The sequence below is a fragment of the Ictidomys tridecemlineatus genome, chromosome 11, assembly GCF_052094955.1.
Source record: "Ictidomys tridecemlineatus isolate mIctTri1 chromosome 11, mIctTri1.hap1, whole genome shotgun sequence".
NCBI lineage: Eukaryota > Metazoa > Chordata > Mammalia > Rodentia > Sciuridae > Ictidomys > Ictidomys tridecemlineatus.
In genome coordinates this window covers 69,737,645-69,750,327 of record NC_135487.1, presented here as the reverse complement: position 1 = coordinate 69,750,327, position 12,683 = coordinate 69,737,645, and the positions used below count along the sequence as shown (strand labels likewise).

The window sequence follows — 12,683 nt, the reverse complement described above, 5'->3', positions numbered from 1 at the left end:
GCGGGTTTCTAAACAAAAGAAAAATGACAGTTGATATTAATGATGTGTTCAATATGACCATTTGGATAAAATTTACTCTATAATACAGCAAAGATCATTCTAAGTATGTAACTATATAAGTTCACATCATCTTCATAATAATCCTATGAGTAGGCATTCCTCCGTCCTCTATTGTATAGATAAGGCATATAGAATCCAAAGAGACCAAAAAGTTTGCCAAAGGTTACAAAGCTAATAAACAGAGCCAGTACTCTGATGCAAAAGGTCATGCCCTGACTCACATGGCTTACACTAGATAGGATTAATAGTCCCTTAATAGATAGGCATCAGTTTGCCCTGTCTGAATGCCACATAAACTAGAAAGAGAACTGGCCCAAAGTGGAATCACACCAAGTAATTTGCTTCATTGCCCCCAAAATCGATGGCTTTTGTGTCCACACACTATTATTTACTTAACTGACATTTATTTAGCACCAACCCTTCTATAAAAACAAGAGCAAAATATTTGGCCTTATTGGTCATATAATGTAGTGGCATCTTTATATTTATTTATTTCCCTACACTTTCTTCATTAATTCACTCATTCATTAAAAACCAAGTGAATTTTTTTCTGTGTTTTCTGTGCCTTTTAGAATAAATTATGTTAAAACTAGGCAGAATGTATATGCAGCTGCATTTCATAGTAAAGTATGCTGAAAACAAAGAAAAAAGGAAAAAATATATTTGCAGTATGATTTTCACCTGAAATGCAGCTTCAATTCCAGAGCAGATGGAAGTTCCTCCAAGAGCTATAGTAGGTAAGCTCTCCACGAGCTTGTTTTTTTCGCTGTCACTTTTTATTTGGATTAGCTCACTTTTAACACTGGCTGTACTGTCAAAGTGAACCATCCCTACCCAGGATCCATTTTCAACAGTCTGTACTAGGAAATATTTTGCTGCTTGATTCATTCGATCGAGGCGAGTAGAACTCTGAGAGGAGAACTGAAAAAAGACAAGAAAACAATCAAGTGGTTTTAATATAGAATATAATAGCAGATCACAAAAAATGAGTGGATAAATTTCATTGGTAAGAAATTTCTATGATTATTAATTGGTAGTATTGAAGAAAGCAATTATTTAATTGGTGAAATTGAAAAATATGGTTATGTCTGTTAAGGAACACATACAGTATATTAAGGAGCACGTAGTTTTCAATTAGGAATGATTCCTGTGGCTAACCACCCAAGTTAGAAGTGGAAGCTAGGGAGGAGATTGAGTTGCAGGTGATGATACACATTTTAGAGCCTCTCTAATTCCTTCCGGGAGCCTCCATGCCTATTGTTCTTGGATAAAATCACACCCCAGAGCTCCCAAATACAACCAGACTATCTTGACTTCCATCCAGAGCTCAAATGGTCCATCTACTGGGGACTAGTCTACTCCAAATGCAAAACTTACTTGAGCTGCAGTAAATGCTGAGAAGCCCAGTCCCTCCCTCCCTCCTTTCCCTTTCTCCTAACTTTCCCCACCACTTCTCCAGCTATGGATTAATTTGAATTGGTTCTTTGGTAATATACTTCAGGACTCACATCCCTCTTCCTGGTATTGGGTTTTTGAGGATGTATACTTCTTCATAATTTGTCCTCTCCATCCCTCCTCACACTCAGGGGGTTCCTCTCCACAACCACACCCAAGTTTCCCTCTGAACTTCCTGAAAAATTACAGGGAAAAATTTCTACACCCCCATATTTGAGTACTCTCCACCACTTTGCTCCTTTGCTTTGCCTTTAACCCTGGTCTGCCAGCACCCTGTCTCAGGAAGACTCCTCATCTGCCAATCAGGAGCCTCTTCTTTCCTCAGTGACATTTACTTGTCACTTTATGGGTTGCTGTATAGCATTTTGTTGCTCTCTCTGGAACTCTGTATTATTGTGGTTCATTTCATTAATCTGTTCATTTCATTAATCTTTCTCTGCCCTTTTCAAAAGCCACTCTTTTCCTATTTGCTGAAGTTTTTATTCCTGACCTGCAGCATACATGCTCTGTCCTGCTTCAAATGTGCTATCCTCTGGGTGCTTTATCACATTGCATTTGATTATTAGTAGTCCATTCATTTCAACAAATTTTTATTGACTGCACCTATGTGATAAACTCTGTTCTAGGCCGTGGGTATACAAAGATTCATCAGACAAGGTTCTACTTCCTAGAAGAGCTCCCTAGCTAGTTGGGAAAGACACGTTTGTTTTAATATAATATATAATAAACAGATGTATTCACAGGCAGTGTTGGGATCAGAAGAGCCTATAGCAGCCAATAAATCCAGCCCATCTCCTGAATGCCTCTCCCAAATTTTGCAGAATAAATATGACTAATCCAGGTAATGAGAAAAAGGAGAAAAAAAATTTTTCTACTGGACTTTCAACTTCTGAATGACATGTACATATATTCTCAGACCCCAATACAATGTTTTCTATTCACCAAATGATAATGGAATGAATGGCTGTATCTAGCTATATATATATATATATATATATTTTTCCAAGTGATAATACCTTTTATGCCCCCAGGAGAACTAGATGGTCTGCTTCACAGAACTCCTGTAGGACTAGAGAACACACAACAATAGCAAAACAAAAGGGACTCAACTTGTGCTGGTCACAAGTGCCCTCTACACTCCTAAGAGTGGAAACAGCCAGCAGGTCAGGACAACAGCAAACTCAATCTGAATGAGTGTCAGTCATGCCATGTATTATGCTGGCAGGGTGAAAAGGGGCCTAAATGAGATACTGGTTGTGGAATAGAATTAGGCAGGTAGAGGGAGAGAACTGAAATACCAGAGGAGAGGCCGGGCTTCCAGAAAGCAGAACACGCAGCCCAGGTGGAAGCCATTTGCAGGCAGAGGAGGAAACAGGCCCTCACTCCTCCTTCTTGTCTGTTATATGATACTTTTTGTGTGTGTCTTTGAGTATAAAGAGGTCACTTGCACATTTGATTCAAATAAAATAAAGCTGTGTTCAGAATTCTGCTGATTGTTTTTGTTCCTTGAACTGGAATGGGATTTAACAACCACTAATCCACTCTATCTCCATGTCTCAAGCGTTTTCAGTACAAAGACCATGGTTTAAAACAACTTCTTATTTCAATGTCTAGTTTTAATTTTCCATTTAAAGTCTTATATCTTCTCCTAGTAACCATTCATTTTCTGGGGAAAAAATGGATATTCTTATGTTATTAGGTTATTAGAAAATTCTTAACTCTTTTGTCATCTTTCTTTTGCTACAATAATGTTGCAATATCATGAGCTCATGATTACAGGAAGTGATGGTATTTTATGTTACTATGTGATTTAGAACAACCCAGGTACAGGTAGAGTTCAATATGTTCTTAGAATTCGATTATTTCCATTCCCACATTGAGAAAATATGGATCCATGAACTTACAGACATGCTTCCAGACTTATCAAGAACTAAGCACAGAATTCTTTCACTGATCCTCAACAATGAGAACACAGGTGGAGGAGGTGGTGCTGCCATGGGTGTAGTGTTTTTAAAATCCTCAGAACTGCTGATTACCTCCCAGGTACTTCTAAAATTGCACTTAATGTTTTGTAAACTTGGAGCTTCTTGGTTATGGTTTTCTGCATTACAGAACTCCAACACCTAAAAGATTAATGAAATAAAAAATAATTTACTATACCTTGCACTAAAAAGTCTAATTTCAAAACTGGAAAAAATTTTAAAAATGTTCTGCAAATATACTTTTATTGAATAAAATGTAATTAATGAGAATCAAGTAACTACCACAATAGTGATAATGATAACAGATTACACTATTTGTGTGCTTACCACGCACCAGCCAATATTCAAAGAACTCTATGTTATTATATTTAAGTCTTACTTCACCTGGAAAGATCATTTAAAATAGGATATTTGGGGCAGGGAATGTAGTTCAATGGATAGAGTGCTCATCTAACATGCACAAGGCCTTGGGTTTGACACCCAGCACCACAAAATAATAAAAATAAAAATGAATAAAGCTAGAAATGCCCTTTGATTATAAATTCTGAAAATCATGATTGGCATACTTACAGAATCAATGCTTTGCATGAACATTATGGATGCCTTTTCTGTTTGAACTTTATTAGGGAAGAATTGACAGTCCTTTTCATACAAATTTGTTGTAGAATTTTGTTTGCATGGTCTTGTTATACAACTGCCTCCTTGACACTTATAAACGCTATTTTTGCCAGTGATACCTGTGGAACACCTGAAAAAAAATGTGACAGTTAATTTTGAGGAAATTTAGTTATTACTAGCTTGCACTTGTGTAACAAGTTCCCCTCCCCAGTGGACATGTATCATTGATTGGGCACCCAGTTTTAAGTGGATTCCCCAACCACTTTGTTTTCTTAATCTTAGAATCAAGTGGACAGTCTTTTATTAACTGTGATGCTAGATTGACATTCTAAAATGACCTCTAATTAGTTTCCAAGAAGTTACTAATTGGCTTCTTAGAGCATTTGGTTTCTTATTCAGCCCACACTTAGAAGTACGTAACCATTTTTGTTTACTTTTATACAAACAGAAATAATTTGATTAATTTTGTAGTTAGTCCAACTATGTAGTGTGCAATTTTAGTCTAAATGAGTTCTGGCAGTTATGACAGACAGGTGTAAAATACATCAAAATGCCAAATGCCAGTCAAATAATTGCCATGAAAGTTATGTGTAATTTAAATAGAAAACCAACTGCATTAAGATAAATTTCCCTAAAAAGAGGCAGTTCTGTAATATAGCTCCTGTTATTTGCATTGAGACAAAAATGAATAATTGTGATTTGAAAGAAGTAAAAAAAAAAAACAGTTAAAAGCCTGAGGTCATTAGGAGAATATAAATATCCATGCCTTGTTGCTTCAATTTTCTTTGACTTGCCGCTGTAGAAAGGCTTCTCTTCATTGTACTCATCAAACACTCCCCAGCGGAGATGAGCCCACTCATGGACAAACAATCTACCTGTAGGAAATTATTTCAAATGCATGATGATAATTCAGGTAAAAATTTTTGTATCTTAAAAATTTTAAGAAGATCTTTCTATCACAACATATATTTTTATTGAGGATTTCCATAACTCCTAATAGTTTTGTTTATAAAAGACCAGTGGTATTAGATGACTATACTGTTAAATAACATATTATATTTTTATTCCACAACATGTTAAATCAATGAAGCATCTACAGAGCATATGCTATCATCAAAGTAGACAAATATTTGGGGTTTGGTAGCTTGTGAGCAAAAGATATTACATAATATAATGATTTATGGTTCTCTAAACTTCAACTCTACCAACAATACAATCAGATATATGATAATTAGTTTGTATTAAGATACCATATAATATAATCTGGAAATTTTGCCTAAAAATGCTCTTGAGAGAGTGGTAATGAAAAAACTTAGAAACAGTATTATAGACCACAGAGAATATTGGGCGTGTCAGAGTGAAGTGATACATTTATGATACATGTAAGCACTAATTATATAAAAAATAATTATTTTTATTTATATACATTAAATGCAATATTGGGTATTAAAAAAAATAAAGACCTCAAAAAATTAAGGACCTAAAAAATGAAAAATATAGACCTCAAAATATGGTTCTGGACAAGCAGCATCAACATCACTGGGGAGCTTGTTGGAAATGCAGAATCTCATTCTAAATCAACTAAACCTATTAAATCAAAGTCTGGATTTTAACAATATCCCTAAATTATTGTTTATGCAATGAATTTTAAAATTTAAAACTTTATGATTTTCTGGGTAAATGAGACCTGGTTCGAGGGAGTAGAATGATAACCTTCAGTGTGGGAGGGAAAAGCCCTCATAACAAGTACTACTACAGGATTTTGGTGAATTTTAAGAACATTTAAAACTCCCTTCATCTGTGACTATCTTTTAGAAAGTTCCACCCTCAGCCTTCTACCCTCCTCAAGTTACTCTAAGTACCATCCACACCTTAAAAGCACTCCTTCTGACTTAGGATTCCATTGCCAGTGACATGTGTCATTTCAGCGTTCCTTGTTCTTATTTCTAATAGAATTCCCCTCTCTCTCTCTCTCCCCTCCACTCTTACTCCTCTTCGCCATGTGTGTGTATACACATTTGTACTTTTAATATCTGTGTGGCAGCCACCAAACATACTGAGTTAGTTGCTGCCTGGTTGGTCCAAATGATCTCTTTATACACTATACTTTCATAGTTGTTAATGAAATTATGTAGATTTTGAAGGCTCTCTTCCTCATCCTATTTTTCCAAAAGCCTTGTTGTTTTTAGGGCAAGGTTTGGAGAATGTGAATTTTCTTTTACAAACACATACATCAAATGACATAACAAACTCCTGTCTAAGAGGAAGGGTGGAACTGTCAATAATAGAATAGATCTAAATTATGGGATATGAGGAAAGATCAAGAACAGAGATGGGGACACTGGATGTAAAAATTGGAAGTCTTTTCTATGACCAGTATAAGGTGGACATGAATTTGGGTGATAAAACAAAAAAGGTAGTGATTTATCATATATAAATAAAAAATTAATTAACAAATGGTAGTGGTTTCAGTTTGTTCACTCCAGGCATCTGATAATTGATGGGAGTGAGGAGAGTGGCTAGAGATTCTTGACAAAAATGGTAGAAGCTTTGAAATAGCTACTATGGGAAATGAGAAAAGTAACTGAGAAGAGCCAAGTAAGAATACTGTTAAATAGACTTGAGAGCATACTGAGCTTAGAAACTGTGTGTTTTTAATGATGCCAATTAGTATTATACATTTCTTAAACAGTCGGGAAACAGATAACAGGAGCCAAAAAGAGACAGGCAAGAGCATATAGTACAGGAGATGTAAATTAACGATAAGAGTGGCTGGGGGATTGAGCTATTTGTATTTGTGGCTCAAGTGACTAGATTTGCTGAACATGTCAGGGTAGAAAGAAATTGCACTTAGGATGGTGTGACATTTTGGGGAACCAATGAGAGCAATTCTGGTCAGGATGATGTATGGAAGAAAGATAAGATTGGGATGGAGGGGATGATGGAGCTTTCAAGGTTGGAGAGAGGAACTGGTCCAGGTATTGATAACTAGGACTGGCTGTGTTGGCAGAGACAGAGATTAATGAACTTTCACTGAACAGGCAATGGGAGAGGCAATTATAGGGTATGGGGTTGCATGAAAGTTTTCACTGAGTTAGTGACATGAGAACTGAACTCTCATTTAATAGTGATTTTCATTTTTGTCTGGAAAATAATTGCTTTCATTCATCTGAATAAATAATCTTAACATTTAGATTGAATTAGACGAAATTTCCATTTTAATAGGCACAAATGATTATAAACAATTTCATCTGATACAAGCAAGTAGTTTAAATAATATCAGTAACTAATAGCCTATGAAATTTTCTCTTGATCAGTAACTGGCATCATGGCTCTCTCCATCTGGTTTTCATGGAATTTACATGTGATTGGTTAACAGATGTGGAGAACTAGAAAACTGAAATCTAAAAAGTATGCCTTAGAAAACATTTGTTAATTCTGCTGTCAAAATTTCTGAAACATATTGTCACTAGATTGTATAACTTTACATGGATTCTCTAGATTGTGGTTCACAAAAATTCTACAAGGTAGAAACTCAACTGGTCACCATTTTGCCAGGAATAAGCACAGAGAGGGTGGGTCACTTGTTTAACATACACCTGGCAAAAAAACAAAAACAAAACTAAAAAACAGAGGATCCAGGATTTGAACCCAAAGACTTTGGCTCCAAGATCAGTCCACTAAAGCTGGGAACAGAAATGCTTACTTAAAATGAGTGGTTTTAGCCAAATTTCCTACCTGATGGTCCGTATTCATTTTGTTTTTTTCCCAGTACAAAGTCAGGGGTGAAATGAATGTACTCTGCTTTCTCTCCACATTCTGTGAACTGCTTGGTGTAGGGTTCATCTCTGCCTGGGAGGGCTGGTGCTGCAACTCTAACATCAGCCTGAGAATGTTTCAAAAGATCATTAAAACATGAAGAACACAAATGATAATATTTAGTTAGAAAGACTATGAGACAATCAGTTGTGGTAAATCTGAGAAGCATCTGAGAATATTCTTTTTTTTTTTTAATTAGAGAAGACTTTGATACTTACCTGATCGTAGCTCTCATGTTTTGGCCTCTTGTATTCAGGACTTCCTTCCCAATTCTTAGGAATTAATATAGAAACATTTTTGAAAAAAAATCTTTTCTGTGTGGCTTCAAATAAATAGGTAGATGCTGTAGTGACCATGTCCTATTTCAAAGAAAAACAATATGTGAGTATTGCTGAGCAAGAATGGACTGACAGAGCAGGACTTATCTCTGACATCTCTCTCTTGTACCTTTCAACACAAAAGCACTTGTCCGATGAACATTGTCTCTACCCGCTGTCCCATTTCTGCAACCTGTCAAACTCAGACTAATGCTTTGTCCTATACATTGAAAGTGTTCTCAGTCTTCTGTTCTCTTACCCCAAAAGACAATTGCTTATGCTTGGTGTTTAGAGGAAATGATTAATTTGAATATGCACCTGGACTTTAGAGTAATTTTCTTTGTCTCAGTACTGTTGTTAGTACTTTCTGGTTCACAGGTTTTGTTTGATTTATGTAATACTCTGAAGTTTAATTACCTCATCTCTGTAACGTACCTTTGCTACACACCTAAATTGATGGTTGTCATAAAGATGGGATGAATTAGAAAATATTCTGCCCATAAGCAGTCTTAAACTGTTTGATATCATTACTAAAAATCCGAGTCAAGAACATCTTTAATGGATGAAGCTGAGGAAGACAGTCTGTAGGAATTGGTATGGGGCAGGTTTCCTTCCCTACCATATTCATGGGGAAGCAACATGGTTGGGTGTCAATGGATGGGGTTACAGAGAAACCCATAGTAGTGGTAAATTTTTGATTGTGGAACTGTGGTTCTTCCACCAACCTGAAAATAATATCACCTAATATTTAGTAACATGATCCCAAATTTACAATGCTTAATAAGACAAATTGCCTCTCCACAGAGGGGAAGTCAATGGGTAAAATGCATTTATGGTGATTAATTCAACAGGACCAAGCCCCTGAATAATTGTAAAATTCTGAGTAATGAATGGTAATGGCAACTTCTTTATCAGCTCTAAGGACCCCCATTCTCACTGTCATTTTTTCAGGACAGGTTCCTCTGTGATTCATCCTCCTTTACCATAAGCCTACAAAAGAACTGTTGTTCAGGAATTCAAGGGCTCCTTCCGGGCTTTCTTATGTAAGAGAGTCCAATGTGCTGACTCACATGTACTGTAAGAAGTCAGCAACCTGATTGTTTCAGAACCATAGGATCAGTCAGAAGGCCAGAGTTCAGAAAACTGAAGGCCCAGTGCACTGGCTGAGAATTAGGAAAACAGGCTTTGGAGAGCTAAAGAGTAGGTGCTAACCTAATTCAGATGAAAGAATTGTCTGTGTTTCCTAAGGATGCTTCTCTTCATTTGTCGCCCCTCCCACCCCGCTTTTTTTAGTGGGTGGTGTGATATTTAGGTCTCAGCAGGTTGTCGCATTCTGTTTAAATGATGGTTCTCTTTTCATATGGGAAGAAAATATATTTGTTGGTTCAAATTGAGTTATGGATTGAACAGCATTGCTGTGTATGATTGTGTGAGTCAGGAATTACATAGCTCTAAGAGATTGTGTTTACTTTGGAGTTTCAATGGCCCAAGTGGGCTGTTTTGAATAGTGGTGGACTCTGAGGTTATGGAGGGGAACACTTGCCACCCCCTGGGGTATCCTGAACTAGCTTGTAATTGTTCCCTAAGATTTGGAAGCAGGAGCCCCATAATATTCCTTCTAAATTCTTTCTCAGAGTTCCTACAATAATCTAGTGATTGCAGAAGTAATTACTCTCATACCAAGAATAAATATTAAAACACAGAAAAAGGAAATTTGAAAATTGAACATCTCAAATATCCATAAGAATGGGTTTAAGACCACATTGGTTTATAAGATTTTAGGAAAGAACATGTTGGTTTGAGTTTTTGCCATCTTATTCAAGCCAGAACTCAAAAACAGGTCTATCAGTCTTCAGCTCATGAGCAGGATCTCAGTTCTGATTATATTTAGTGTGACCTGGGAAAATTTTTCTATCTTTTCTGAACACCAGATTTCTTTTCTGTGTAATGTGGATGATAGTATTTCACTCAGTTACTGGATGATCTACAAATAAGAACTTTGTAGAAAGCTAAGAAAATGCAAGAACTATTGTGAAATCTAGGCATGTCTGCAAGGACTTTAATTTACCTTTTAGTTTTCAAAAGAGGACCATGTTAAGAAACTTTTTAAACTCATCAAAGCATTCTATCAAATACTGATTTCTTAGTTCAGAAATGTTTAAAATTGAATGTACAGTTTTGCTCTGTACACTAAGACCTTACAATTAAGATTTATTTGTGCTATCTGCTCTTCCAACCCATATTTTCAACTAAGATGAATTTTTATCTTTTCTGGAATTCACCAGGTACCAATAAACACCTGTATGCTGCAACAAAATTTATAGGGAATGAATAATAAATAGTAGCCATGGAATCACCAAAGAAGACTTTTAAAGATGAAAATGAGGACACAGTCCTGGAAATGAATACAAGGAATGAGTAAATGTAGAAGTCAGAGAAAGAGAGAAACAACTCACATCACCTGTAAGCCCAATCTCTATATTACGTGGTATTTTATGGTTGATGGAAAGTTTAGAAAATTGCTATCCTTCATTTAAGATTGGGATCTTTCTCTTCTGTCTGCACTCAGCTAGTGGATTCATATCCTTTACACATTGAGGACTCTCAAATTTTTACCTGCACACAAATTTTAACCATAAATTCAGTTTCCTGCCTTCTCCACTTGGATGTCTAATAAGCATCTTAATTTCACAATGCCCTAAACTAACTCCAGATCTCCCCATTGCTGACCACTCTCCACTAACAGTTGTTCCTTCCTAATTGATGATAGTTCATCCTTCCTAGTGTTTAGACAAAAATCTAGAACCTTTCTTGAGTATTACTTTCCTTACTAAATTCCTCTATCCCACACTCATCTAAACCATCAGGAAATATTGTACATTTTACACTCAGACTATGTTCAGAATCACACACATTAACTCTCTACCACAATATCTCTTTCCTTGTCACCATCACTGCTCACCTGCCACAGCTTCCTACTTGGGTCCTTCTATACCTCTGTGATACATCAGAATTTACACAGGATGAGTGACAAGTGTCAATCCTCCACCATTTCTATCACCCCACAGTCAGAGCTATCTTAGAACATTTAGGAGAATGCCAACTCTTCTGCTCAAACTTTCCTGTAGATTCACATCTCAGAGTAGTTACCAGAGACTTTCCAGTGGTCTGGGCTCTGTTTCATCTCCAGTTTCAGCTAGCTACACCCTTCCTCCTGTTCACATCTTTTCCTTGGTCACAGCAAGCATACTGTCACCTCCATGCTGTGCCCAATCCACAGGTTGTCAGTGGGCTCTTCCCTCACCTCCATCTCTGCTGAGATGTCACCTCATCACTGAAGTCTTCCATGATGATCATACATAAAACTAACATGCTCCCCTGATTCCAGTCCCACCCTCACTCTGTACTCCCTCTCCTGATTTGGTGTATTCCGAGCAACCTGCTAACATCTGACCTGCTGATTTACTCATTTTTATTAATTAGATCTCTGAAAAGAATACACACTCCATGAGACCAGGGGCCTTTTCCTTTCATTCACTGCTCTTTCCTCTAGCATACCATGAGTTAAACACTTATTTAAAAAGAGATAAGTACAACTACTAATTTATAGAGGAAGACACTGAAGATCAGGGAGGCCCTATGCCTTATTGTAGGTGTTGTGGTAAGATTGGGAAGAACCCCATCTAGAACCTCTACCTTTCTCTGCCCATCCCAACATTGTCCCCACTGCACCATACTGCTTTTGACCTTCATGGAACATTCAGAGTTTCTATAACAATTATTCACCATTAACATTTTTTCTTTTCCATAATTCAAACAGAAGAAATTCCATCTATCTTACCTTTAGTTGTTCAATTAGTTTTCCATCTTCTGGCACACCAGGATCTATAGCAATGACCAGGTCTTCATAACCATTGTCATTCAGCCTCACAAGGGAAGTGTTTGACCTCTGCAGCAGGAATAGGACTAAGAGGGAGACCAAACCTCTGAATAACCCCATTGTTCCTCCCTGGTTCTTCAAAAGGTTTCTTTCATCTTGTGTCTCTCCATCTATATATACCTCTAAAAATTATCAGTATTGACTTATTATGGGATGTTGACTGTTTAAAGGTCAATATTACACATATGGGAAAATATTTGACATCAGTTTACGCAACAGTTTTATTGTATGTTACTGTAAAAGTGATCAAGAATCATAATAGAAATCAGATCTTTCTATAAAGTGCACTGCCAATTTTCCTTTAAGATACATTTTTATTCTTCCTAATTTTGATTAATTTCCTAAATATAAACATAGACTATATTTTATGTGGAGTGTGAAAATTCATAAACATTTTCAGTAAAATGAGCAGACACTGAAATGCTAATGCTGCTCTTCAGTATTACAGAGCAACTGAATTATCTAGGTTATTTATCATCAAGGAATAATGGT

The 12,683-nt window shown here is 36.5% G+C and overlaps 1 protein-coding gene and 1 long non-coding RNA gene across 2 annotated transcripts in view; one reads left to right on the top strand and one right to left on the bottom strand.

Annotated features, from left to right (window-relative positions):
• Positions 1 to 12,261, bottom strand: part of LOC101967643 (calcium-activated chloride channel regulator 4) — a 37,824-nt gene extending 25,563 nt beyond the window's left edge. Inside the window, exons 1-7 of the mRNA XM_078026651.1 lie at positions 12,093 to 12,261; positions 8,153 to 8,293; positions 7,854 to 8,001; positions 4,882 to 4,990; positions 4,068 to 4,245; positions 3,420 to 3,638; positions 742 to 969 (exon numbers count right to left, since the gene is read on the bottom strand). Coding sequence (XP_077882777.1) covers positions 742 to 969; positions 3,420 to 3,638; positions 4,068 to 4,245; positions 4,882 to 4,990; positions 7,854 to 8,001; positions 8,153 to 8,293; positions 12,093 to 12,251 — 1,182 coding nt within the window. The 5' untranslated portion in view covers positions 12,252 to 12,261. The remainder of the gene's footprint in view (positions 1 to 741; positions 970 to 3,419; positions 3,639 to 4,067; positions 4,246 to 4,881; positions 4,991 to 7,853; positions 8,002 to 8,152; positions 8,294 to 12,092) is intronic.
• The window catches only part of LOC144368108 (uncharacterized), a 138,973-nt gene extending 126,635 nt beyond the window's left edge, over positions 1 to 12,338 (top strand). The window contains exon 5 of the long non-coding RNA XR_013427883.1: positions 10,537 to 12,338. This is a non-coding gene — a long non-coding RNA (uncharacterized LOC144368108). The remainder of the gene's footprint in view (positions 1 to 10,536) is intronic.
• Positions 12,339 to 12,683: the final 345 nt, after the last annotated feature.